This window comes from Halictus rubicundus, chromosome 1 (assembly GCF_050948215.1).
Source record: "Halictus rubicundus isolate RS-2024b chromosome 1, iyHalRubi1_principal, whole genome shotgun sequence".
NCBI classification, from domain to species: Eukaryota; Metazoa; Arthropoda; class Insecta; order Hymenoptera; family Halictidae; genus Halictus; species Halictus rubicundus.
In genome coordinates, this window is record NC_135149.1 from 15,393,837 (window position 1) to 15,420,043 (window position 26,207).

Here is a 26,207-nt window from a genome sequence, read left to right on the forward strand (position 1 = left end):
TGGACATTAAGAGATGAAACACGAGCTACACTAAAGAATGCATACTGATTTTAGGTGTACCACTCACAAACATCTTTGATTCACAGCCATCGCTTTAGATCAATATAAAATATGCAAATGCAAACTAATGAGCGTATTTATACAATAAATTAGCAACTATATATATTGTATACCACTGGGAATACAGTTTTCTTCTATATTGTATTTTCAATTGTTCCTTTCCTTGAATAACATTTGTTTCAATTGGTGGTGTTTAAATTATACTTTGATATGTGCCATTCGTTTTGGGGTTTGACATTCATGCAGTAATTGGACAGGAGTATAGGGATGCAAGCTACAGACATGAATGATGAGAACCTTTCTAAGATTCTCTATGTACTGTTTTATCAAAAGATTTTAAACAGATTTGAATTAACAATGATGTGCTACGATAATGTAGTTATTTGTAGATGACCAAGATTATTTTTTTCATTGGGAGAGACATGTTTAGAAAGGACTCATTCATACTACATTACAAGTTTATTCTCCAATAAAATTTTGCATTTCAATATTTAAGTTTCACAGGAACAAAAATTTGTAATATTGATAATGATTTATTGATATAAATTATATATTACCAACTATGAGATGTAGCCTAAATAAAGCTCAACCATTTTAGTGGCAAACAACGATATACATTTCAATTGGCACTAAAAGGGTTAATGTAGTGTTACGCTATTATTAGTGATGGCCACTGCGCGATGGTGGCTCAATCGGCTTTTTGTCCAATACCCAATCTTTGAACTGTCCTATTTTTTCGAATGGATCTTTTGTGATATCATTCTCCCCCGACATCACTGAAAAACGACGACGATTAATACAGCAAACGAATCACCAAAAATATCAGAAATCTTCCAATAATTGCAATAATAGTTCAACAATTGCTTACGTATGTAAAATATCGTTACAAGCTGGGCAGTGACGGTGGCCCGATAAATATGGCTGAAAATACCCATATTGGACAACGTTTATTCAATCAAAATGTAGGCCAACAGAAGTACGCAGACGTCGTCTAATGATTACATAACCTTTCTCGTTATCCAATCTGCCAGTACCTGTTTTGTAATTTGCTCGTTAGCTTTGTAGAATACCATGTTTTTCAATTTTTTAACGTAACTTACACTTGGAGGCACGTAAGTTGCACTCGCTTTGATGCTCTATGATACGAGGTTAAGTAACGTGAGTGCGCAGGGTTATGAAAGAGGCAAACTATAGATGAGTACTCTTCATGCTTCTCTTTGAACAACTTACCGTGCGCGCGCTGCATGGCTAGTAAAGTGTATTCCTTCTAACTCTAAGATGATTCTTCGGCCAATAGCGACAATGCGTGCGATAGCAACGGAAGAAGAATCGGCCGAAGAATCGTCAGAGAGTTAGAACGAATACACTTTAATAGGCATTTGGCGCGCAGACGGTTTTTTCAAACCACTTTTGAATAAACTATAAGCAGAGAGGATATAATTATAAGAATTCCTCTTGCCAATGATACTGTCGAATACCCCCTTGGCTATCTTACCAACTAATTTTTTTAGTAAAATTGGTTAATAGTATTCTGGATACAGAGTAACTTTTAAAGCATGTCTTGAGCATGTCAAAGTAACTTTTATGCATGATTATTGAAAGTATACAGGATACTCGATTCTCACTAATATTCCCGATTCATGAGTTATGTTCTGTGTCGGTGATCTAGTTCACTAGGTGGTTATTCTAGTTGGGTAGAGTCGGTATTTCATATTGTGCACACATCCTACCACACATTACCATTTTTGTGTCACATCCTACCGTATCGGTCGGAACTAATATTGTGGAACTAATATCACAGACGAGATGTAGGAATAGGCCAGTTCAGTCATCTCATCTTATGCTGATTCCTGTCGCACGATATGAAATACCGAGTAATCATAATTAGCAATCTTAATGAGGATCGAGTATCTTGTATACTTCGAATAATCATGCATAAAAGTTACTTTGACATGCTTTAAGACATGCTCAAGACATGCTTTAAAAGTTACTCTGTATCTCGAGTACTATTAGCCATTTTTACTAAAAAGATTAGGTGGTAAGATAGCCAAGAGGGTATTCGACAGCATCATTGGTAAGAGGAATTCTTATAATCGTTAAACAAGCAGAGACAATAAGTTCAAAAGTTATTCTGTACCTTGAGTTCTATCATCTATCTTTACTAAAAAATTAGATGACAAGATGGTCAAGGGAGTGCTCGTCGACATCATTGGCGAAAGGAATTGTTATAAACATTTATATTATAACAGGAGGTAAGGTTTATACAAACGGCGAGATGATAAGGCGGTAAATCAAGCGAGCCAAGGACGACGGGCAGCGGATTGGATATTTTGGAATTTGGGAAACGATGGCCCACGCGACAAGTATGACAACAGACGTAAACAAAAGGTTTACGTCTTCGTTCGTTCACCCTAGGCCGGCCTCGAGCTCGACCGGCTGAGCTATTGTCAACGCCTGGACACGGTCGCGCCGAGGCAGTTCTTATATGGATGTCATAAACTTTTTGTTTGGTAATCCACATAAGAACTGTGGTCGTCCGAAATGGTTTTTGCGTTACCGGAGTTACCTGTACGATAAATTAATGCGTGCGAATATTCATGGCTTAAAAAATATTCTGTATCTCGGTTTCTATAATTTATTTTTACTAAATAATTATTTGGCATGATGGTCAAGGGAGTGCTTGTCGACATCATTGCCGAAAGAAATTGTTATAAACATTAAACACCCAGAAATAATAAATTTTACAGTGAATTGTATACGACAAATTAATGCGTGCGAATGTTCAAGGTTTAAAAGTTATTCTGTATCTCGAATTCTATTAGTTATTTTTACTAAAAAGTTAGATGGCAAGATGGTCAAGGGAGTGCTTGTCGACATCATTGGCTGAAGGAATTGTCATAAACATTAAACAGCCAGGATTAATATATTTTACAGTGAATTGTATACGATAAATTACTGTGTGTGAATATTCGTGAATTAAAAGTTACTCTGTATTTCGAGTTCTATAATTTATTTTTACTAAATAATTAAATGGCAAGATGGTCAAGGGAGTGCTTATCGACATAATTGGCAAAAGGAATTGTTATAAACATTAAATAGCCATAAATAATAAATTTATCAGTGAAATGTATTCGATAAATTAATACGTGCGAATATTCATGGTTCAAAAGTTACTCTGTATCTCGAGTTCTATTAGGTATTTTTACTAAAAAATTAGATGGCAAGATGGTCAAGGGATTACTTGTTGATACCATTACCAAAAGAAATTGTTATAAACATTAAGCAGCCAGAAATAACAAATTTATCAATAATTACTATCGCGGCGATCGAAATCTGGCGCAGCTAGTTTGGGGTGGGGGAGTTGCGCACCGCGCACCCCACCACGGCGTCCGCGCTCAATCAGTCAGTCGTAGTGCGCACTCAGGAGTGAGCGGAGGTGCTCCGGGACCAGAAGGGCTACCGACCTTGGAGTTGACCAGAGGTTCTCCAGAGCTACCCTGGCCCACCCTCGCCTACCTTCGAGTTGACCAGGGATCCTCCAGAGCTGCAGTGGACATCACTGGTCAACCCTGGTCCACCTTGCGGTCAGCCCGCGGTTCCTGGAAGCCGTCTCCGCTCACCTTGGTCAACTTTCAGCAACTGGTAAGTGACAATACAAATATACATTTTCTATTTTGGAATACGTGTTTACTCAACGAACGCCGTCAATTGTTATTTCTGTATTTTTAATTCGAATTTGCTTCGGAATTTTTGACAAGTTTCTTTTTTTGAAATTATATTATATTTTTGACATAAAATTAGTGTTCTGAAATTTTATTATATTATATTTTTGACATAAAATTGGTATTTTGAAATTATATTATATTTTTGACATAAAATTGGTATTCCTCCGAATGGAGGTCCATCAGGGACTCACTCACGGGCCGGGCCGTGGGTGAGTACGGGTTTAGCGAACCCGGGGCGACCCGAAGCGCCACCTCGGTAGATTGAAGTTCTGACTTCATCTACTCTTAGTTTCTTGTCGGTTAGGCCGTACTTGTGTACGGGGTTTGTTTGGCTCTCGTGAGCCGGTTAGATTCGCACTCTTGTGCATGTTAGGTAGGCCGTACTAGTGTACGGGGTCATCGTTTTGTCTTTGTTTCGTCGTCTTCTTATACTTCGGTGTTCCTCCATTGTTTTGTGTCTAATCATTATTAGTCTGTTTCAGATTGAGTACAACAGTTGCAGAAATTTATCATCGAACTAAGACAACGCATCGTACGAAGACTTCACATTATTTATAAGTTATTATTAGTTGTCGAGCAATTATTGTGTTAGATTCAATTCGTTAATTTCGCATGGTTATTTGGGTCACAGCCTTCTTCTGTGACCAGTTGGTAGCGTCAACCTCGAACCAGAGCCTTCTGCTCTGGTTCGCTTCTTTCATTTTTCTTTTTCGTAAATCTGAGCCTTGTGCTCCATTTTTATTTTCTCTGTCGTTATTCAAAGACTTGTTAGACTTAGTTCTTTTTTTTTTGCTCACAATAATTGCTCGACTTAAGTTCGTGCGTTAGTTATTAAGCTTGTTCGTTAGTATTGTATATATGTCGAGTAATTTTTGCCCTAACTTGACTTTGCTCGGCTCGATTTTTGATTCCGACACAGCCTTCAGCTGTGTCGGACCTTGCTTGTATGTACCAGACCGGTTGGTACCGGTGCTCGGCGTAGATCCATTGAGAGGGATGTTCGAGAGACCTGTTCACTCGTGTAAAATCCTCCCTGCCGTAAGTCCACCCGAGTCGCCTCAACGCTAGTCGTTGCCTGGCGACAGGTGGGTGGGGGAAGCTTAGGGTATCGTTTGAACGCTTCTCTCGACCATCGCTCTTCGTGAGGACGCGTCGGGTATCGATACTGGCTGGAGTTGGGCTGCAAGCATTGTACGCGTCGCGTCACCCTCGATCCAGATCCTTCTGCTCTAGTTCGGTTTTGTTTCTCTCTTTGAAAGAATCAGAGCCTTCTGCCTGATTCGTTTTTGATACCCTTTGCCCCGCAATAATTACTCGACATACGCTAAATGGTAAAGTGATCTTTTCTTTCTGTGGAAAATTGATCTTTTCCATTTAGCGATCTGCGAAATTTAGTTTGTAAGATTGTAAATCGTCCTTGTAAGAAAGGGAGTCAGAAGGAAGCGTATTGAATTCCTTCTGGCTTCCTTTCGGGTCTCTTGTGCAGCAACCTCCTCGTGGTGAGACCTAGGCAATCGGTATTATTCTCTATTTGTAAGAACTTTATTATCTTACAAATAGGGAATAATATCGAGCTAATAGCTGCTCATTTAGAATTTGCTTTAACATTGTAAAGTTAAAATTTAAGACTTGCTAGTTATTTACACTGTTTTTGTTCCACAGTTTACGAGTTGTGCACACTCTTCTTTGCGCGGCTTCCTTTTTAAATTCCTGCGAGCTTGCCAGGGTAGAGTCTGCTAGTAGTTCTTCGGGTGAAACATATCAAAAGATCGATCCTCAGAATAAGGAGATATACTCGGGTAACACTACACATATGGTATCAGCTACAATCGCCTGTACACTACCTTCGTCCTGCATCCAAAACGGCCCACATACCACGCAATATTTTAGTTCTATTTTGTTCCAGTATATATGTACGCGTTCAAATTGTAATTTATTTGGTGTCAAATAAAGAATATTTAGTTACAACAGTTAACGTGTTCTTCTTTCCGCACCCTGTCACGAGAATTTTGTGCCAGCTCTTTTGCCACCATGTTCTCCTATTAGAAAACCGAAAATTGTGAAAAATTTTTAAAATTCCGAAAATCGGACTCTGTATTAGGAGAACATAATATCAAAGGAGGTGGCACGAAAGATTCAGTAGTATAAGTCAACGACAAGCCAGACGGTTGAAATTCCGAAAAATTTCGAAATTTTTCGGAAATTTTAACTTTTGTATTAGGAGAACATGATGCCGAAGGAGGTATCCGAAATTCAGTAGTACAAGTCAACGCCGAGTCATACAAACTTGTATGATTCTGTTATATATACTACTTTGACAAAATTAGAAAATAAAAATTATGTGGCGTGTGTAATGTCGTACAAAGCAGTTTCAGATGAATGATAATGTGTTCAGGAACTGTTACAGAAATATGTAAGATCACCCTGTCGATGAAGTATCAAATGCGGTTTATGACACGAGCGACTGGAATCCACCTCTTTTGAGGAGTTTAGTACACACTGCATGTCTAGCCTTCCTTTAAGGGGGCCGGCAGGGTTTGAAATCCATATACGTATGCATGGGTCAAAACCTTTTCAAACTATCGCTTCAATATTGCAATGAGCAGTTTAGAAGTGGCCAATTGTGTTTCCTAAAAGTCCAATCTATGTCTGTATAGAGCCCAAATTGCGAATTTCTACCTCATCGTGGAGTAATTTGTAATATTCGGCAGAAAATTCGAATTCTGAAGCAAGTATGACGTCACAAGATGGCTGCCGCTGAGAGATTCTCTTAATTTCGCGAGATTTAGTGTTCGTATCGAAAAAAGGGCTCTATACAGACATAGCAAAGACATGTACAAACACGGTGGTATGCATTTTTAATTGATTACTTACTTATTTAAGACGTAAAATGTCTAGAAAAAAAGGCATAGCGTAACATAGCGTGACAGTCAAGGCCAAATGCCTGCCGGCCCCCTTAATTAGTTTTGGAGGCAGGTCTGTGGATGTTGTGGATGCATTCGTTTGTATGGTCTGGCTTGCGACTCAAGCGTACCATAAAACTCCAGATGTTACACAGAACACAGGTAGGTGTGCTGGGCGCTACGTCACCAACGCACTAAAGGACTGAAATGAAGGAAACACTTTTGTTTTTTCAATGGTCGTCGCAAAAAATTGTTCTTCCTTGAATATGGATGGTACCATGGTATTGAGTTGTAAAGGGGTGTTAAACAGAGCTGCAATGCAGCCCATAAAAAATTAGTAGAACGGTGAAATAAAGAGTAAACTAGAATGTTTTCGAGTAAAATTATTTAAAAATAGTTCTAATGTGTTTTTAAAGTCATCTAGTAAAAATCTTATGGTGCTGAGGTGGAAAAATAGCATTCATTTCATTTCATTTTTATTTCATTTATTCATGAAAGAAAAATTTTTTAAATTAATAATAACAGTAGCTAAATATATGAAAAAATTTAAGATAGTGTTGATGACAATAGCTCATTATTAAATTAATATTCAGGTTGGTCGCTTTTAAACTTCGATATGAGATCTTTATTTGTTCGAATTTTTCCGGATTTTCCATTTTTTACAACTAAAGTTTGCAACTACAAACTTGGAAAAAAAATAAAATACGTATCATTACAATTAATATTAGAGATTTTGTACACAAGATTTACATGTTAGTTACATATTTCATATAAAACAATTAAGCTGTACGTTCTAATCCTGGTTAAAAAAATAATGTGCGTTCAGTTTTATGCTAAAAGACTGACCGGTTCTGTGCCATGCTAAAAGACTGACCGGTTCTGTTCCAGGAAAGACTGACCGGTTCTGTGCCATGCTAAAGCGGCGATGTCACGAAAGTGGGAACGCCGAAACCCCGGGCGTGAGCACTCTCATTCCTCTCTGCCTCGTCTGTGGTGCTGTGACCTAGTTTGTGATCAAATGATGATTTACCGACATCCAGATTTTGATACATTGACATCTATTAATTTTATAGTGAACTGATTAAATAAGATAAAGTTTATCAATAGATAAATTAGTTTTTCAACCGGCTAATGGTCATGGATTTACGATTAAAATTAAAATGTAAATATATTGAAATTTTTACATTGTTTTACACTGCTATTCATATTTTTTCGCTGCAAACATTTACATACAATAAATATATATTCATACATAGAACATAGAACATATATATTAGTAACAAACGTGCCAACAAGTTTCCGGTTTAAAATGTAGATAAAAAAGCATGTCAAACGTCTGCTTCATTAATTATTATTCGAGTATTGGTCTACAAACGTTACTTTCCTGTAGTTTCTTCGGTATAGCTACCGGAAGAGTCTTCCTTTTGAAGAGAAAATCGAGTATTACTAATCGAACTTGGTTTTCCAAGAAAACTGAAACGCGGAAAATGAACTGTCAATAGAAAATCCAGTGAGGTCAGCAATGGGGCAAAGGTCAAATCAAATGATAAAGGGGCTTTCATGGTTGTTTCGCGATAGAATTTACGAAGCTCGACGAACTCCTTTGACATACTTTGTTTGCCTACATTGAGAATAGTGCATTTCTTGCCGTCGCGTCGGTGAACAACGCACATTACGCGTTCGGTTTCAGTGACGTCTGAAACTTCTGTGACTCGAGTTCCGCGAAATTCAACTCTTCTTTCAGTGCTTGGCCTCTCTTTGCATTATACAATTCAAATACTGTGTCGTTGTTACAAGTTTGTTGCCACAGGAGAATGTACATCCGATTCTGATTTCAGGTAAAATACTTTAAATTTATTTACTACCTTTTTAATTTACAAATTACAACTAGTGTGAATTAAAATTTCAGGAATTCATGAAACGAAATGTATCTTGCTGGAAGAAATATTTTTGTTTTGTCTTTTGTAATAGTCTTTTAATAATAGTTCCATGGTTAATTTAAATAAAATGTGATTATGGGAAACAGATGTTTTCAGAGCTGGAAAAAGTAGATTGTTTAAATAAATATTTCGATTTCTACCATTAATAGAGGATACTGCAATCCAATTTCTCTTTAAAATAGTAATTTCATAAAGCATTCAAATTTCTGCATTTTACATTTCCTTTTAGCTTTTCTCCAGTTTTTTTATATATACTTTATTTTCAAAGACTCTAGTCAGTGACTAAATTAGGCGCATTTGGGTTTTTCCGATTTTCGAATTTTGATTATCGGAAGTAAGTGGATGTAACGAAAAAGAACTATGCATAAAATATATAATATTATAAAAATATATAATATTTACTGCAGATGTAGTAAATTAATTTAAAATTGGTTCTTGCTTTCATCATTCGAAAATTGTGTAAAATAAAAAAATAATTTCGTGATAAGAAAAAAATATTGCAATTAAAAAGCAATTGTAATTTATTGAAACTTCGGTAAGTATTACCGAAACAGCGTTATCTGCCACGGTTATTGCTCAATGCTACTTTGTAAAATGAGTGACTAAATAATCACCGAGAATCGATAGACTTTCTACGTATTATTCAAGTACTCATTAATTATCATGACACTGTTTTAATAATTGCAGGAACTACGTACTTTCATAGAATCAATATCATTTGAAAGTTATTGTTGCTATCTAAACATTATTATATAATGTTCTCATAAAGTCTTGTGAAACTTGAAGTAGTATTTACACAGGCATTCGTTTGAAATTCTATTATAATCTAGTTTATAGTTTTCTTTTTTCTATACGTCTTGTGTGTTTTGACACTTTTATTAAAGTTAACTTAAATTCTTTAGATTAGCTCAGTCTATTTTAACAGTGCAGTCTATGGAAATGATGAAATGGAACGTTGGTATCTAAAAACTTATTATTTACGGTTATTGTTAACGTGGTGATTCACTGAAAGACAGCCGTTGCTGATTGGAATCTAACGGCGTGCGGTTTGACTATAAGGCCCATAATTGCATCCGAAACACTGTCCTTGAAATTAATCGAAGAAAACATAAATTGTCCGTCAATAGTTCGGGTTGTCAAAGCCAAGGATATTTTTCAAAGTGATAAGTCGAGTTATCATTATTGCAATATTATAGCAAACGAAAGAACTCGTTTGTATGCCATTTTAATACATGAACTAGCTGCATACTGTTAAAGTATGCAAATTAATGATTACAAAATCTAATAAATGGAAAATAAATAAATACTGTCAATAACTGAATTTAACAGCCCCTTTTAATGTCAATTTAGTTTCCAATTCTTGTCTTGTACATGGAAGTGGTAAAAATTCATGCTATTGTACTTATCTACTGTTTTTAATTTGTTACTGTATCCTTGTATTCAATTAATTTAGTTAATACAATTTCAAACAAAAACGGTAGATAAAAATACATGTACTTGGTCAAAATAAACATGTTACTTGCTGTATTCCAAAATATGCAAATGCAAAAATAAACGAATTATTCACTTCCGAAATTTTGAAAATGGTCTTAAAATTACCTCAACTTTCGGAAGGGGTAATCTTACTATTGTATGAAGCTTTGTTCCAATCACAGTACACTTCTCCTAATTTTTAGATTGCGGATTATATGTATTTATAGTACACATACATACGTCAATGTTCAAATCACTATAAAACGAAAAACTTGGGAAATAATTCATAATCATGTTTATTACTTATTTTCGAAGAAAATTTAACGAATAGCGTAAATATTTAGGTCGTGTTCCTCACCTTACAGATTTGTCTTCCAAGTTACAGTCAGCTGACATACATGTATGTATAAATATAATAAGCAATTTAGTAATTATTTTACATGTCTTCCACTTCGGTGATGCAACCACGGACAGTTTAATATATTTTTGCAAACAAAATGATTCTCTGAAGACATAAATTATTTGTTTGCTTCAAGGAATGTTATGTGCTGCGCAAAATCTCGCGTGTGTATTTGTTTACATTCGTTTAATCGCTATAACAACTTTAAAAAAGGGAAAGTAGTTGTAATTAATTTATCACGTTAAAGATGACAAAACAATCACAAGTACTGCTGAACGCATCGGTCCACCTTTTTTACACGTGAATTACAAACTGCGCGTTACCCCATGAAGAAATTATTATTCATTAACTGGAAACCAATTAGTAGAACGCAAACCGACGGTTTCATAAATTACAAATAATTCGCGACATCACGCTACGACGCGGCGCAGCGATTAACTCACGTGCAACAAGAGGGTTATCATGACCTAAAAATGTTATGCATCATTCTCGCTCGGAACGTGTATACAATGGAAATTTTGCTGCGGGTCAAAGTGACCCCACTGTATGCCTTATGAGGATTCACATACCTCAACTTTTTAAAAGATGATTTCCTACTGTCTTGCTAGTATTCACTTTAGCAATTCTCCTTCCTTGGAAATAATCAATCCCAAACTCTTGATTTTTTAATAAACTAATTGTACAGGGAGCTTATTTGTGTCATAACTAGACTGCGGATCTTCGTGCAAAATAAAAATTTTATGTGGAACGAACTCGAATTCAGTAGAAATTTATTTTCATATTGAATAGTTTGAATGGGTTGGAAATGATATAACGGTGCGTTTAAATTTTTCTCATATATTTATTATTTCGTATTCACAAGCATAATCATAACTGCGGAGTTTGCGTATTCACGATAAAAATAGGCGAGTAAAAGATTAAAAGAATTTGTAAATATTTATGCGTTCCTTATAACTTATTAAAGCTATTAAAAAGAAAAATCAATTCCTACTTGGCTCCTGTGCCTTGCAATTTATACAAACAATTTCTGTTTTGCATAAATACTATATATATAATATAATACTTTGAAAATATTTACACTCTTATAGTAGTTGTTCTGCAGATTTCACTAATCATTTGACATATCTAAGAATTATAGAATAGCTCGAGGGCTGTGTTAATTGTAAGACGCATATGCACCTAAATTACTCGTTGGCGTCTTCAGATTTTCAAGTCTGCAGATTTGATGAATCTTACAAAGGGTGTAGAACGCAATGAAAAGTACAATTTTTGTGGAAAAAGTATTTTTATTTAAAAAATGAAAACTGATGTAAAAAGCTCATCCACGTCTGTGAACGCAGACAACGTACCTGTTAGTAGGGTTAACGCATTGATTACGGTACTCGACTCTATTGGCAGTTCTCCGCCTAACGCCCGCTTGCTTTCATTTTGTGCTTCATTGTCATTCATACTTACGTAAAAGCTGTATTTGCTCCATCGCAATAATACGTTTGCCCGTGATCAAATACAAAGCTACCGAAATAACACATTGGACATCCAGAAAAGTTGTTGCTGCTTTCCACGTGTGAAATGTAAATTATTCTTCCGCTTTAGTGGTGTTCTTTGTACGTTTATATTTCGGTACAAGAGTTAAGACAACAATTCTACTCTAACATTTTTTTTCCTATTACCAACAATAAACGTTCTATTCGACTTGCTCAAGTTAGGTCCGGGGCCACTCTACACACAGAAGACTATACACGGTTGCATTCGTGTTTCTGCATTTCAGCATTCAAAAACCAAATTCACGTAACTTATATTACGTGGCTTGTACTTATCACACAGTCCAACGACGTCACAACGTATTCGCTGGCAGCCGCTAGTAGTCACTTGATTTATTCACTCGATACTCACTTTGCCACAGAAGATAATAGAGTTGGCGCAATTAGAGGATCAAAGTGACCATTAAATAAGACCTACCCTCTAAAACTATGACGGTAGAAACGCTTTCCACATCCTAAACCGCTAATGAGTTAGGCGGCGATTCACCTTGAAGAATCCTCCCGTGAAAAAAGGAGCAAAATCCATCACCGGGCGAAAGCGGGTTCGCCAATCGGGAGTCTACGAAGGTGTCACTGCGATGTCTATGATCCCGGCTCGAGTGGACGTCGCTAGCAGTTTGCCTCTCGAAGAATGCGGCGTGGACCATGGGGAAAAGGCAGAGAACCAGACACCGTGGCGAGCACGTCTCGTTTTAGAACGAACCGCCGTGGCGCGCCATGACCGTATAGCCGGAGAGACCAAGATCCTATGGTTGATTCCCCTCCGGCTCTTCGAGGGGAACAGGTTTGATGGTGGGGGAACAACAAGTACATCGTCCCCGTGCGTTATCATAGCAGGCAGCCGTGAATGGGAAGGGGCAAAGTGGAGAATCGACATGGGAGGGGTGGTAGAGATGGTAGCGGGGTCCGATAGCGCAGGCCTGCCCCGTCTAATTACTCGTATTTACTCGCAGAAGGAGAAGAGGACGCGGCACGGTTCGACGTAAAACACGAAGAGTCCAGGGTAGTAGACACGAGGAAGGTCGTCCGAGAGGAACGAGCGAAAGATGGTCTGTCCGGAAAGGCCGGTCACGGCGCTCACCGTCTCCCTCGTCTACCTTCTGGCACTCTTCGGTGAGTTACCTTACCTTACCTTACTACCTGTCTCTGACTTTGTCCTCTGTCTCTGTCTCTCTCTCTCTCTCTCTCTCTCTGTCTCTTTCTCTCTCCATGTGCGTTGTGTTAGGGCTCCCCGTTGGCCCGCCTGCTTTCTGTTCTTAGCCCCGTGCCCTCCTGCGACCGGCCATCCCCGCTACTTTCGAATCGCATCGCGAAACTCATTCATTAAAAACGAATCAATCTGGTGGGGGGACGACTCCGCACAACACGAATCGCCATTGACATATCGCACGCGTTGTCTGCGCGACGCACCCCGCTTTAACCCCTTACGCTGGAATAACGTGCCACGCACGTCGAAACGTTTCTGTCCCAGAGTTGGAAATGACGTGTCGCACGCGTCGAAAATTTGTTGTCTCAGAATTTTCAAATTTTTATAGATTATTCTTTCACGAGGTACGGAATGAGAAAATTTAATACTGATTTGCAGAAGGATTTCAGGGTTTCCGAAAATCCTTTTCTATTAGCTTCTCTACCATTTCGAGTATTCAGACATGTCCTGACGTTTTGTCATGCTGCTAGAAATTTTTTTATAATTCACACTGTATTCGTGTACAGCACATTATTTTATAGTTCTTGAAATACTACCATGCAGGAACTATCATTTGATTAATATTTATTGGAGTTTCGTTAGCTCATCGTTTTTCGATAAAAGCTCCAATAATTATTTCAGCAATGATAGTACCTTGTGTAAAGCTTTTTTCAATCACCTTAAAAACGTTGTGGATCATTTTGAATTACAGTTCCATTGTTTTTTTTTTGCAGGTTCCTACTGTCAAATGGCACCAGGTAATTGATTTTTTTTTCTTCAAAGTTTTATATAAACGTATGAAAATATTGAAAAGTGAGAAGAGGTACTGTTTGCAAAATTATTGACTTCAGTCCACTAAGGATGTTTAACATAATTGCCGGTGCATAAAATGCTACAAAAACACGAAAGAATCCAAGCCAGTTTGACGGCATAACTGAGCCTAAGTAATCTACAGGAGTTAAGTATTTCAAGTATGTGTGAAATTGAACGTCAGCTCATTTGGTGTTTATTTTGCGAAAAAGTGAACGGCATTGCCTCTTATAAATTGTTATAAAGAATTGACTTACTTAATTATTAAAATATGAACGATACCTTGGGCATAAAACACATTCTCATTAATTTTAGACTCTTTTTTATTAAATAGGAATTCAAATATTTTACGTTCTTATATGAATACCAATATTTATAAAACACTAAGGACAATAATTGAACTGAAAGACGACAGAACACAACGGAAAAGAATAACTCTGGACTAGTTTTTATTACACCTTATTGAGTGAAGGTTATTGTAAACAAACTATATTAAAATCAGTTACAAAATATTAATACATATTCGACCGGCATTTTTATAATGAATTATGATTTCATCTTTCGTGAAAAAATATGTTCAAATTTTCCGTTTAAATATGGAAAAACTAAAATTGATATGTCCAGTTTTGATACATAGCACACAATTGTTTGCAGCTAAGCGAAGATATTATTTCAGAAGAGTAGCCGGAAATAGATGATTAAGTGCACGGACTAGTTCCTTGTTCTTCAAGCCTGATCGTTGTAGGGTCAATCTTATCCAAGCATCTTAGTATAGTTCTTCTGTTTAGCAAGGAATAAATCCACAAGGAGTAGATCTTGCTTATCATTGTTTTAATTGCAAAAAAGGTGGTAACGTTTTCGTGTCTTCGTCGTGTAACAGGGACTTCGTGAATTAACGGTGCCTGTCGTTGGATCGTGTAGGTGTGCGTAAACGCGTGCGTACGTACACGCAAAAGGATGCCGGCACGCATGTATCTCGTAGTCTCTTTTAGAAGAGCGATCCAGACTATGATGTCCCTGTGTACACATATGTATGTGTGTACACGCTTGCATACAGGGTGGTTTAAAAGTACAAGTTCTAATTACCAGAATCCCAATACGCGAGCCAACAAGCTGAGGACCGCGCTTGGGCATATTAAAAAGAAAATAAATAAAAATAATAAATTAATTTTGAGTAATTCGTTATTTCAAATTATTATTGCTTTTCAGGAGAACGACCTTCAATCATCATTGACATACATTGCCAATGGCACTCTCCTGAATGACCTTCAGAATGTTATTATTCTTGCCACAGCAATTGTATAATGATTACAAGATTTATTTCAAATGACTGTTCAAAGATCGTGCTAAAGAATATGAAACTGAAAAAAAATTGGAAACTAATTGACGTAATGTAGTTTAGGTGATACTCTTTGAAAATATATAAATTTTTTCTTCTCTTCTCTTCCTTCTCTTGTTGGTAGCTATCTTTGAGTCACCCAGTATATGCAACTGTGTGAACGCCTGTTACATCGCGGGCATACGTACGTATATCTGCTGACATAAGTATCCACTCGCCTAAGTCCGCAATTCTGACCTGGACTTTTGCTTCTTGCTTAGGGAGCGTTCATTTTCTTGCGGCAGTATCGCGACTTAGAAAGCAAATCCAAGGTGAACCGTGAAATCGATTTGGCGCGTCGAACACGTGTTAATTCCGCGATTTAAAAAGTGGTTTCGCCTCGCTGGCCATAATTGAATTTACAGTTCAGCCTTAATGTAAACAGGGCTGTACACCATTTAAAAGTTAATGTGGTCAAGGTGTCAAACGAAAAAGTTATCTTTCGACATTTCTTTCTGAAAAACCGTAGGGGAAAGTTGCGTAATAGGTTCTTCTAATTGATCGTAAATTCTGCATGGATAGAAGAACATTTAGAAATTTGAAATTTTGCATCTTCTGTTCACATGTTAGTGTTTCTACATGTACACGTGTGCGATCATTTTGGCAAAACTGTTAGTTTTGTCAGTTCCGTTGCGATGATAAATGAAAATCATATAAACCTTAACGCGTGCTATCATTAGGCGGACAGAGTACGTGTTCGACTGACACTCTCACAAAACGAAGCTAAACGTGCCAGTTTAGTTTAGTTTTTCGATCGACCGTACGGATCGACCTGCGTGATATGGTGGGGTCAGAGCAGCAGGAAAAAAAGAACTCTGCCACCCAATCACTGCACGATCGAGCATCCTATGGCACACAAGCGTATCGCACGCGATCGCGATGGGAACACAAGAGCGACCCGCATATCTGTGAACTCGCCGACGCACTAACACAACAGGGCCCCCGGTATCCTGTGTGTCTCATCGGTTTAGACGGGGGATACCGTGGTAACAATGTTTGTCTTTGTCAGTCGACGCGTGACTCTCGCCGGGTCGCATTCCAAAATTGCCGGTTGGTCTGACGCTCGGTATCGGAGCCCGTAGGAACGTGTAGCACGCTCAGTCCCGTCGAGCGTATTGGTTCCGGTCCCGATCATTCGTCCGATTATTCACGGTGGCCATGTACTGGAGACTGCTCGTTGTTCTTGCAGCCATGGCCGGGGCCGCCAGGGCCTGGGACGTGGTCAGCGGGCTCAAGTACAAGCTGACGACGACCTTGCTCTTCAGCGAGGCTGCCCCCTCGAAGACCAGTGGCGACGTCGGCCTGAGACTGACCGGCGAGCTGAACGTGACCGCCGTTTGGCAGCAGCCCGCCGATCACGATACCTTTTTGCTCAGGATACAGGTAAGAGAACATTTTGTTGTTGTTGTGTGAGTCTAACGTCGCGTTAACTTTGAGCCTCGTACGCTGTCGAAATGGAGCATTAATTACAACATCTGCATGTATTATTCGGACAATTCAGCATAATTTATACACTTTTGAAGCTTACACGCGTAAAACATTCTTTATCGTGTGTTTTGCGTTATAAATACAATTTCATGAAGTGTAAATATAATCGATAAATATAACATAATCTGTCTGATCATTATGTATGACCATACTGATTGCAAACATTGTTTGACTAAGTATAATTAAATATTATAGTGCAGTTGTCGAGGCTGTCACTAACTGTTCACGCAAATATACAGGGTGTCCGAGGTTTTAATGTTCAAACTTTGTCAGTCTATTCTATGGCACTAAATAAGAAAAAAATGTTATGTAAACATAGGTCACATAGAGCTTTATTCAAAAGTTAGAACAAAAATACAGAATAGAAGTAATATAGGAATAGTAACCGACTTGCTATTACTGCAAGCTATTACTGGTGAAAATTACTTTTAATCTTAAGTGACCTCAGATAGTAAACACAGCTTACATAAGAACACTGAATGTAAATATTGCTGATCTATTTGAGCCAATGCTTGCAGCAACCCGGTTACTATTCCTATATTACTTCTACTCTGTATTTTTGATATAACTTTTTAATAAAACTCTATGTGACCTATGTTTACATAACATTTTTTTCTTATTTAGTGCCATAGAATATACTGACAAAGTTTGAACATTAAAACCTGGGACACCCTGTATATTGCAATGGGACATACAGTGTATGTATATATTTTATGCAATATATGATGAACATTTACTTTGAAATTGAAGAAAAGATTTTCTAATTTAAAATATTCCGTTCGAATCCGCTTCGACATCTGCCAAACAGCGTTCGGTTTAAAGGTTATCAGTTCCACACCCAGACCACGTACAGTCACAACATTTATCGTATCTTTGTCGATAAGTATGAATCTCATGTATAGGATCAAAATTATACATTGAATTTTAAAGAAAATTGTGCATAAGGAACCTAGTAGTTGATCTTACTTGTACTTAATAAATACTTACAAGCACTTACATATATTTTAATGCATACAACTCGGTATCTACGAATTCTGCAAAATGAATACAAAGAAATTAGAGATACGCATATAATATTCTGCTTGTTCTTTTAGTGTACTTGTAAATATTTCATATTTATTCTTTAACATTTGCAGCATACAGCATTTTAAACGTATGGAGTATACATGTATGAGAATTTTAATTAGAAGTTTTCTGCACTTTTTAAAAAAGCTTAATGGCACTACAAAGTGAATTTTATTTAGAATTTTTAGATGCAAGTAAATGTGGAAAATGAGGCAAACACCGGGTTTTCCTTCACTCCCCGTAACTACCCTTACAGACGAGGTATAGGGCTGAAAATTAGTAGAAAGGGTTCTTTCTTGATAAATTATCAAACGAGCCATTTCCGGTGAAAATCGGCTGATGGACATTTCTGACTACCTTAACCCGACTAGGTCCTTTAGCGTTCAGATCTTTTTCGGATCCATTGCAGATCAGTTGCATTTAGGCAGTTCTAGCGTTAACTCCGATTCCTTTGGAATTAGTACGTCCAATCGTAATAGCAATAGTTCCCTCTATTTTGTTGCAGCTTCTGTCGCCGCAGTTATGGATCAAGTCCCGCAGAGCTCCAGAACCGGAAGGCTTCGTGGAGCACTCGTCAAGGGTGGACGGAGTCAGCGAACAGCCGGTGTTGCTTTTGTGGCGGCACGGCGAGATAGAGTCCATCTACATGGACCCGTCAGAGACCGTTTCTTCGGCGAATTTGAAACGCGGCCTGGCTAGTTTCTTCCAATACAGGGTGTTCGACGGCGAGTTCCAAGAACGGGACGCCTCCGGTCTCTGCAATGCGACTTATCATTCCGTGGGACCGAAGTCGATCCTAAAAGAAAAGACTTTCTGCGAGCACATCACTGATTTGTCAAAGAAACGCCATCCAAATCCGCTGTTCGGTGTGAAAGTCGCAAGCGTCTACCATGCCAATTACGAACTGTCCCACTACCTACTGCCAAACTCGGTACACGTCAAGGAGAGCCATAACATGACGTTGTCTGCGAGACCGGAAGTCGGCACCATTGTTACATCGGAAGGCATCCTTGAAGAGGTCTCCGGTGTCTTGACACCGAATCGTGTCCAAGCTAATACCCTTCAAGAAGCTGTCGCTGCGTTACAACCTGGATTCGTGAAGACGAGTATCGAACTCCAATTGGAGCCAGCCACGTGTCCCAGCGGCGGATGTCAAACGGTTAGTTTGAAACAGGTTTTCGTATTATGCGAAATTCTGTTTTCACACGCCCGGCACAATAATTTACATAATTGATCACGCTCGCGTTCAGTCGGAATAACCTTTTCATAAATCGACCAGACGACTCCCGTTTTCCTGCGAAGCTAGAACGATTAGCTTACTAATGGTCGTGTAATGAAAATTTTGGAAAAAATTGGTAACAGTAAAAATATGAAGAAACGGAAGAAACACATATTTTTTGTGGTAAAAATTGCTGCATTTTCAATCATTAATAATGGTAGAAAATTTTTCGTTATTTTATTGGACTGTTGTTAATGCAGTTTGTGCATTGAAGCAGCAAATTTGAAGCAGACTTTATATAGAAAATATGAATTCTAGGACTACGAGTTACGGTTTCTAGTTGCTCGACGTGGACGTTTCTCGTTTAGAATATTGCTCACGTAAGGTAAATAAATAGACGACAGGAAACGTGTGACAAAGATACCAATCTGAACGTGTAATTTTAGATTTCCCGGTCTTTGTAAGGTTCTCATGATATTGGTTTTGGCGACGGAACAATCTTTACATCAATATGCAATATATATTATGCCGAAATATCTCAGAAGGCCATCGATGAAACGATCCACCGAATTGACGCGCTTCGGTTGAAGATATATGCAGAATATTATGCTAGAAGAAATTTTATAAATAGATGACACACTTCCGAGGTGCAAACTCTTTATTTGAAATATATTCGAGACGTGTCATCGATAACTTATTAACCTCTTGAGGGGCAAATTTTGTAAACCCAATGCATGTACTTACTTCGCGTACCAGGTTAAATAACCCTGAAATTCTACTTTCAGCTGGAGCAAGCGATCGAAGAGCACCGCAGCGCTCTAGAAGACGCAGGTCTGGGTACCGGAAAATCCGCTGCGGCGTTCAACAAGCTGCTACCCCTAGTCAAATCCGCTTCGTCGGAAGAATTGTTGAGGATCCTGAAGAGTCCACGATACCGTCCAATCAAGAGGCAGCTACTGGACCTGGTCGGATGCGCGTCAACGATGGCGGGACATCTGGCGGCGATGAAAGTCTTGAAACAGGACGACGTGGGCGACGACACCGAGAGATATTTATGGGCTCTGTCTTTGTCGCCAACACCGGACGCGGACATCGCGAAGGACGTTCTGAAGCGATCAGAGGAGACGATGCAGAACGACAAAGTGTCCGAAACGATAGCCTTAACAGCGGCAGCGATGGCTCGTCACCTGGGGACACCGGTTGCAGTCGAAAAAGCTAGAGTCAGTTTGGAGATCGGCCTGGAGAGTTGCACCGGCGAAGAGTGCAAGCTGAAGTTCCTAAGGGCTCTGAGGAACCTCAGAAGCAAAGCGTCCATCCCAACTTTGTTGAACTTCGCAACCAGCGACAACAAAGCCATCACCGTGGCAGCGTGGAGAGCGTTGGCTGCCTTACCCAAGGACTCTGTAACAAACGAGATGAAAATAGCAGCTAGGAGAGTCTTCTACCAGATTGGAGGGCCCAAGAGGGACAGCAGCGCTAGAACCGTCGCGTTGGACATAATTCTCGAGAACAATCCATCCAAAGAGGACATCCAAGGTCTGGTGGAGTTCTTAGCCGGCTCTGATCCAGCCTATGAAATCCGGAAGTACTTGAGCCAGCGTTTAGAGCAGGTCTCTAAGAAGAACGCGCAATTAGCAAAGGACCTGGACGAGGTCTTAAACGAGTATGGAAAGAGAGTGATCAATTATAACGTGCTCGCCCAACGTGGTTTGAGTACGGCATTCACAAGAGACTTCTTGACATCTGCAGATAGCAATGGAACTCTGGTAACAGTTCAGGAGATCAACTCAGGGATATTGAAACGGGGTACCGTCGATGTGGTGTTAGAAGTAGACGATCATGCGGAGGCTCTGTTCTCTTTGGGACTCTTTGCTGGTGGCTTGGGAGGCTTCGTGTCTACTTCGAGTCAGGAAGACGCTCAAGAGGATGAACCTGTTACTGCTGGGATGGAGGTTGATTTCCAGGGCGTGAGCATCAGGCCTTTCGTCTTTTTCTCCGGGCAAGGGGAGCTGATGGGTCACGTCTGGTCCGGCGCCGCTTCCGAGAGGACTCCAGCGTTCCAGATCCTGTCTTCCGTTCATAGTTACAGAGAGTACATTCGAATGCAATCTGGCATGATCGCGGAGATCGATGTTCAAGGTGCGGTGAGCTTCGACCTGGCTGGACAGATCCAACTGAGTCTGTGGTCCAGGAATGCTCAATCCTTGGTCGATCTGAAAGCTGGCATCGTGATCCAAGGCGGCAGCAAAGTCCGCTCGGACTTCGTGCAGAGTATGGCTGAATTCTCGATGACGACGGAGCCGAAACTGGAGCTAGCCACGGACGTGGACTTCTCTGGACCAGTGTCTCTGTGCATGAGACTCAGCCAGCCATCGAACGTCGTCAAATACCAAGTGTACAAGGTCGAGAGAATAGCCGGCAGCAGGCACAAGCTGAGGAAGACCAGAAGGATGAGAGTTCACAATCCCGGCAGATCTTATCATCTGAACAACAAGAACAACGAAATGTGCTCGAAGGTCATAGAGTCTCTATGATTATTGTTGCAAGACTTGATTAGGTTTACAAAGTTTACAAAGACATAATACACTCTTTTTCGCTATCTGTGCGTAACGTGTGACGTGTTCGGTGTGGTTTCACGTGCGTTACGATCGACCTATGTTGTATACATTGGGTGTACAAGAAAACCTCGCTCGTTGTAACCTCGTTCATTGTACGGAATCCTCGTTCCTTGTATACTAGTGGTTCCCACTACGAGCTGTCAGAAGTTCTGGAACCCGTGGTGGGGATTGTGATGGATACGTTGGGGAAATACGGAGTGGGAAATTAGGGAAACAGATCGCATGATTGGTTCGCCTCTTTCGTTGCACGACCTCGATTTCTGCACGCATTTCCGGGCCCGTTTCGTTACACATACTATGTAGCGTGACCGCCTAGTGAAAGCCTACGGGAACATCAATGGCGGGGACCAGCGTGCGGAGCGAGATATCACACCTTGGCTCTATGCCGTCGCAGAGGACGTCTTTTCAACTCCCGGAAACACAGTCTTGTTCCGATATATGGCTATTGTGTTTGTTTCGAAATAAGAAAATCGTTGTCCCCTCTTCTTTCTTTGCAGTTGCTCGCTCGACACCGCTTAGTGCCAGAACGAGAGAGTATGTCATATTTTATCTTTTTTCAAGGAAAGATATCGCTGCTCGCCCGACGACTTTATGGTCTGCCGTTACCTCTTACCTCTCGCTCATTATATCCGCATTCTCTCTCAGCCCGTTCAAGAAGAAAGTCGAGCCGTATAGCAACCCTAATCCAAAATACGGCGAAAGTCGGTTCCGACCCTTCGCCTTATATCGAAACAAGACTATACTACGGTAATATATTTTGATACTATATATTTACCCACCTGTGAGTTCCGACTCGCAAACAGTGTGTTTCATTGATAAAAGTCATTCCGGTTGGTAGCAGATCTATCTATCTTGGATCCAGCTACGATTGCTCCAATATCAATTTTTATGTATTTTTGTATAATAACATTTTCTATTCCACATGTGTATTTTTGATACCTTGGGAAAGGCGCGTTGATGAGGATACTTGTCAAGTCAAAAGTTGAATGGTATATGTATAAACATTTTTCTGTCGAGATAAATTTATGGACTCAATCCAACACATTAACGACGTAATTTTATTCCATGAACTGCTTTTAATGGAGAATCCTTATTTTTCTACTGTAAATTTTTATTAGATTGTTAAGCGTCAGAATGTTTATAATAATCTGTTATTAATGCTCCAAGTATCGGAATTTCAATATTGTTAAAGTAAGTGTTTGAATTAGTTCAAATGGTATTTCAGTTAGGGGGGACTGGAGAGGTTCGAAACATTTTGGAAGAATAATATCTTATTAAAAAATCTTGTTAACTTATTAAAACTCATGTTTCTTGCATTTAAATGAAGGGTATATTAAAAAAATGTGTTATTGTAAAACATGTAAAAACAGTTTATTTTGTATAAATCTTACTATTAAACATTTTTTTTTGTTTGTTTATGTGTAGCACCATTTGGAACACATTTAACACTGAACCCTGCGTTCATGGGATTGGAAACACGAAAATAGCGATTTACAATAAATGCAAAGTAGATCGTGTCTTCGCTTTTCTTACAAATGGATACCTCGGATTTGACGTAATACATTTAGAATATAGATGTATTACGTCAACATGTACATGCTTCTGTTTTTATACCTCCTTTGCACGAATGTCTCAAAGGTCTCCACAATCAGGTCTCTACAATTTTATAACAATGATAATGATAATGACATTTAACCTTAAACTAAAGCTACAAATGTTATTGTTTAAAATAATTCCCATTTTATAAAAATTAATATACAGTGATAAAAAGTTTTATGTAAGTTAGTTAAAAACATATTTTGCAGCATTAAAACATACTTTTTCTAATAAACAAATTTCAGATCAACAAACTTAATTGAAACAATTATGACAGTTCTCTATAGTTTATAAGATAGAAGTTATACAACTGTATCGAACCTCCTCAAACTTCCTGTTCATCGTATACGGACCATTTTGTACATGATATTACAAATGTATATGTATATAATATATTCTATAAAAACTCAGGATTAAACAAAAAAGAATTGAAGTTCAATAATTTGGTAATATTTGGTCACCCGACAAGTTCCTGCCGTGTCGATATGTAGAATAGTTGCTACCTCTTTTATAATTCCATTTCATTTTCAAACAATCCACTATTTAAAAAAACAGCTAAATTTTAAACAATTAAATTTGTCCTCGACTGTATCTCTAACTAATTCTAATTCTGCGTCATGACTGACCCGGTACTGGCAGAGTCTGGCCGTGTCTGGCAACACTGCTTCTACCGACAACCACATTCAGCGACAACCATGTCTTCATATCCATATTGATAAGTCAAGGTCCCACTGGCATCCAGGTAGAGAAGACTAGTGGGTGCCAGCCTGGTGGGCACGCAGCAGGCCCTGCCGACAGGCTTGTTGACACCCTCAGCACCTTGAAGAGCCCCGTGCACCAGGGTCTGTACGATCGCATGCTTCGTGGGACTCAGGTGGTCTCCAAACGGATAGAAACACTTCCCGGCGCACTGATACGCTTCGTAGCCTGGCGGAGCAACGACCCACTCGTCGTACGCGATCAACGCGAAATCCACGTACAATGAGCGCCGCCTGCAGGAATTCCTGCGCCGTCTCCGAGGACCGTCTTCCTCTTCCTGTTCCTCCTCTTGAATAGATCGACGCGACCGCTTTTTCTTGATCTTGCTGTAGCTCAGCAACAAGATCGGACCGTCTCCGCAAGGTTGGTAGCCTACTCTGCCGTATACGCGAAGACTGACCATGCTACCGTCTCTGGTAGCTACACCGGAAGTCACGTTGAACGCCCTCCAGCTGTCCTCGCGTCTTGATTTACAGCTCTCCGAGGTGTTCACCTGGTCCAGACGCACTCGAAGGATTGATCCAGCTGCGGCTAATAACTCGGCGACCTCTAAGGTCTCTTCAGGATCGACTATCGGAACTGAGAACACTAGGATTCTTGCTCCGTCGCCAGTTGGACCTGTTGGTAATTGTTAAGCTGTATCCACACTGAGGCAACGTCGAGCAACTTCTTGTCGCCTCTTGACGCGTTTTTCTTTAATCCACGATTTAATAGCACCTCGATTATCCGAACTAGTTAGTGGGACGTGAGCGTTCGGATAATGGAGACTCTACCGATTAAAAGAGTAAACGCGATGCAAATTGTATCGTGTTTGGACTCGTTTTAATCCGGGAAACGTCACGAATACACTAGTAGAAGATTCGCAAACAAATAATTGAAACTAAAAATGTTTCGTCACCATACTTCCAACAAAGATTAACTAAAGAATATCTCGACAATTCTCTCGGTAATGTCTCGGTGCAAAATGTTAAATTCGGCGAGGAGTGCGCTATAGTAAATAATTACCTGTCACGTGGGCCGGCTGCAGAGCTCGAACTATGTCCACGTCCGACCTTCGATGGTACAGTTCGAGCATGTACTTGGACACCGCGCCCCGATACCTTCTATGGATCCTGTCGCTAGGCTTTCGACTCGTCCTGTTGTAAAACCGATGGATCACCGAGGGAGATGAGGCTGGGATTGACAGATCGAACTGTATCGACGCTTTCGCGTGCACAGTTGACGTCTGCCAGGAGAGTGAGCTCGTCCTCCACAGACCGTACATGCAGAAAGATCCAAAGATGAATAGCAACAAGTATTGAGAAGAACTCATCGCGCGGAACACTGACTACAATGACCGACTTTAGTCCGAGACCATCGAAAATTCCATGATTTTGAACCGGTGTCGATCGGATACCGCTTCGAACTGCAAAGGAATCCTTGGCTGAGATGCCGAGGCTGAAGGACTGCGTTTAAATAGCCGCCAATCGAGAGCAACGATTCGATGTTCGCCACGGAATGTCCTTATCGTCGACAGACTACCACTCGACTTCCAGCTACCCCATTTTTCTTTCTTTGCGATTTTTTTCTGTTCATTATGCTTCTCCGTGGCTAAGTCTAATGCGCAGAGGGTGTTATAAAATTATGGGAATGATGTCTTCAGGTCGCTGGAATTAATTAAAAGGAATAGAAGAATGTATTGTTAAGGGGATATCCACGCTGCGTTTAGAAGTTGTCGAGTTTGAGGAAGTTCGTTTGTTATCCGAGGCGAATAGTTATCCAGTTATCCAGTCTGGTAAAATTCGATGTTAAGAAAGACAAATACTATTTCATTTATATTCAATTATATGTTCGAATTAAGTACTATATTTCATTCTTAATAATGCAAACGAGAGGTAAGACAAGTTTATTGTGATTGATGAAGGAGTAACCCATTAAGTCCCAAACAGTAGACTACCGTATAATGTGATCTATCTATCGCACCTCCTTTCGCTTTGGTTTTTATGATCTCCTACCATATTATTGCACTCCCTTCCTCTATATCAACCCCTCATATTGTTTCGTTAC

General features: G+C 39.5%; 2 protein-coding genes and 1 long non-coding RNA gene across 4 annotated transcripts; 1 reads left to right on the plus strand and 2 right to left on the minus strand.

Annotated features, from left to right (window-relative positions):
* Positions 1-500: 500 nt before the first annotated feature.
* Positions 501-1,299, minus strand: LOC143357869 (uncharacterized). Its single transcript, XR_013082895.1, has 3 exons — positions 1,161-1,299; positions 929-1,094; positions 501-836 (listed from the first exon to the last, which is right to left on the minus strand). It is a non-coding gene; the product is annotated as an uncharacterized LOC143357869 (long non-coding RNA).
* Positions 1,300-8,105: 6,806 nt separating this feature from the next.
* Mtp (microsomal triacylglycerol transfer protein) lies at positions 8,106-22,429 on the plus strand. 2 transcript variants are annotated; one of them, XM_076788744.1, is made up of 6 exons: positions 8,106-8,526; positions 12,996-13,155; positions 13,963-13,986; positions 16,606-16,799; positions 18,475-19,128; positions 19,974-22,429. In XM_076788744.1, the coding sequence occupies exons 2-6, from the start codon at positions 13,089-13,091 to the stop codon at positions 21,720-21,722; spliced, it is 2,688 nt and encodes an 895-aa protein (XP_076644859.1). In that variant the 5' UTR covers positions 8,106-8,526; positions 12,996-13,088; the 3' UTR covers positions 21,723-22,429. The 2 variants fall into 2 exon arrangements, with proteins under 2 accessions (XP_076644859.1, XP_076644869.1); XM_076788754.1 differs by lacking the exon at positions 8,106-8,526 and having other exon boundaries at positions 13,054-13,155; positions 16,426-16,799.
* Positions 22,430-24,054: 1,625 nt separating this feature from the next.
* On the minus strand, positions 24,055-26,015 carry LOC143354790 (uncharacterized). The gene is made up of 2 exons (XM_076789115.1): positions 25,167-26,015; positions 24,055-24,779 (listed from the first exon to the last, which is right to left on the minus strand). The coding sequence occupies exons 1-2, from the start codon at positions 25,471-25,473 to the stop codon at positions 24,070-24,072; spliced, it is 1,017 nt and encodes a 338-aa protein (XP_076645230.1). The 5' UTR covers positions 25,474-26,015; the 3' UTR covers positions 24,055-24,069.
* Between the last annotated feature and the right edge of the window lie 192 nt (positions 26,016-26,207).

Coding starts and splice junctions, on each gene's coding strand:
- LOC143354790 (XM_076789115.1), bottom strand. CDS start 25,473: ATGAGTTCTTCTCAATACTTGTTGCTATTCATCTTTGGATCTTTCTGC. Junction 24,780..25,166: donor GCAGCCGGCCCACGTGACAG/GTAATTATTTAC, acceptor AATTACCAACAG/GTCCAACTGGCGACGGAGCA.
- Mtp (XM_076788744.1), top strand. CDS start 13,089: ATGGTCTGTCCGGAAAGGCCGGTCACGGCGCTCACCGTCTCCCTCGTC. Junction 13,156..13,962: donor CTACCTTCTGGCACTCTTCG/GTGAGTTACCTT, acceptor TTTTTTTTGCAG/GTTCCTACTGTCAAATGGCA. Junction 16,800..18,474: donor CCTTTTTGCTCAGGATACAG/GTAAGAGAACAT, acceptor ATTTTGTTGCAG/CTTCTGTCGCCGCAGTTATG.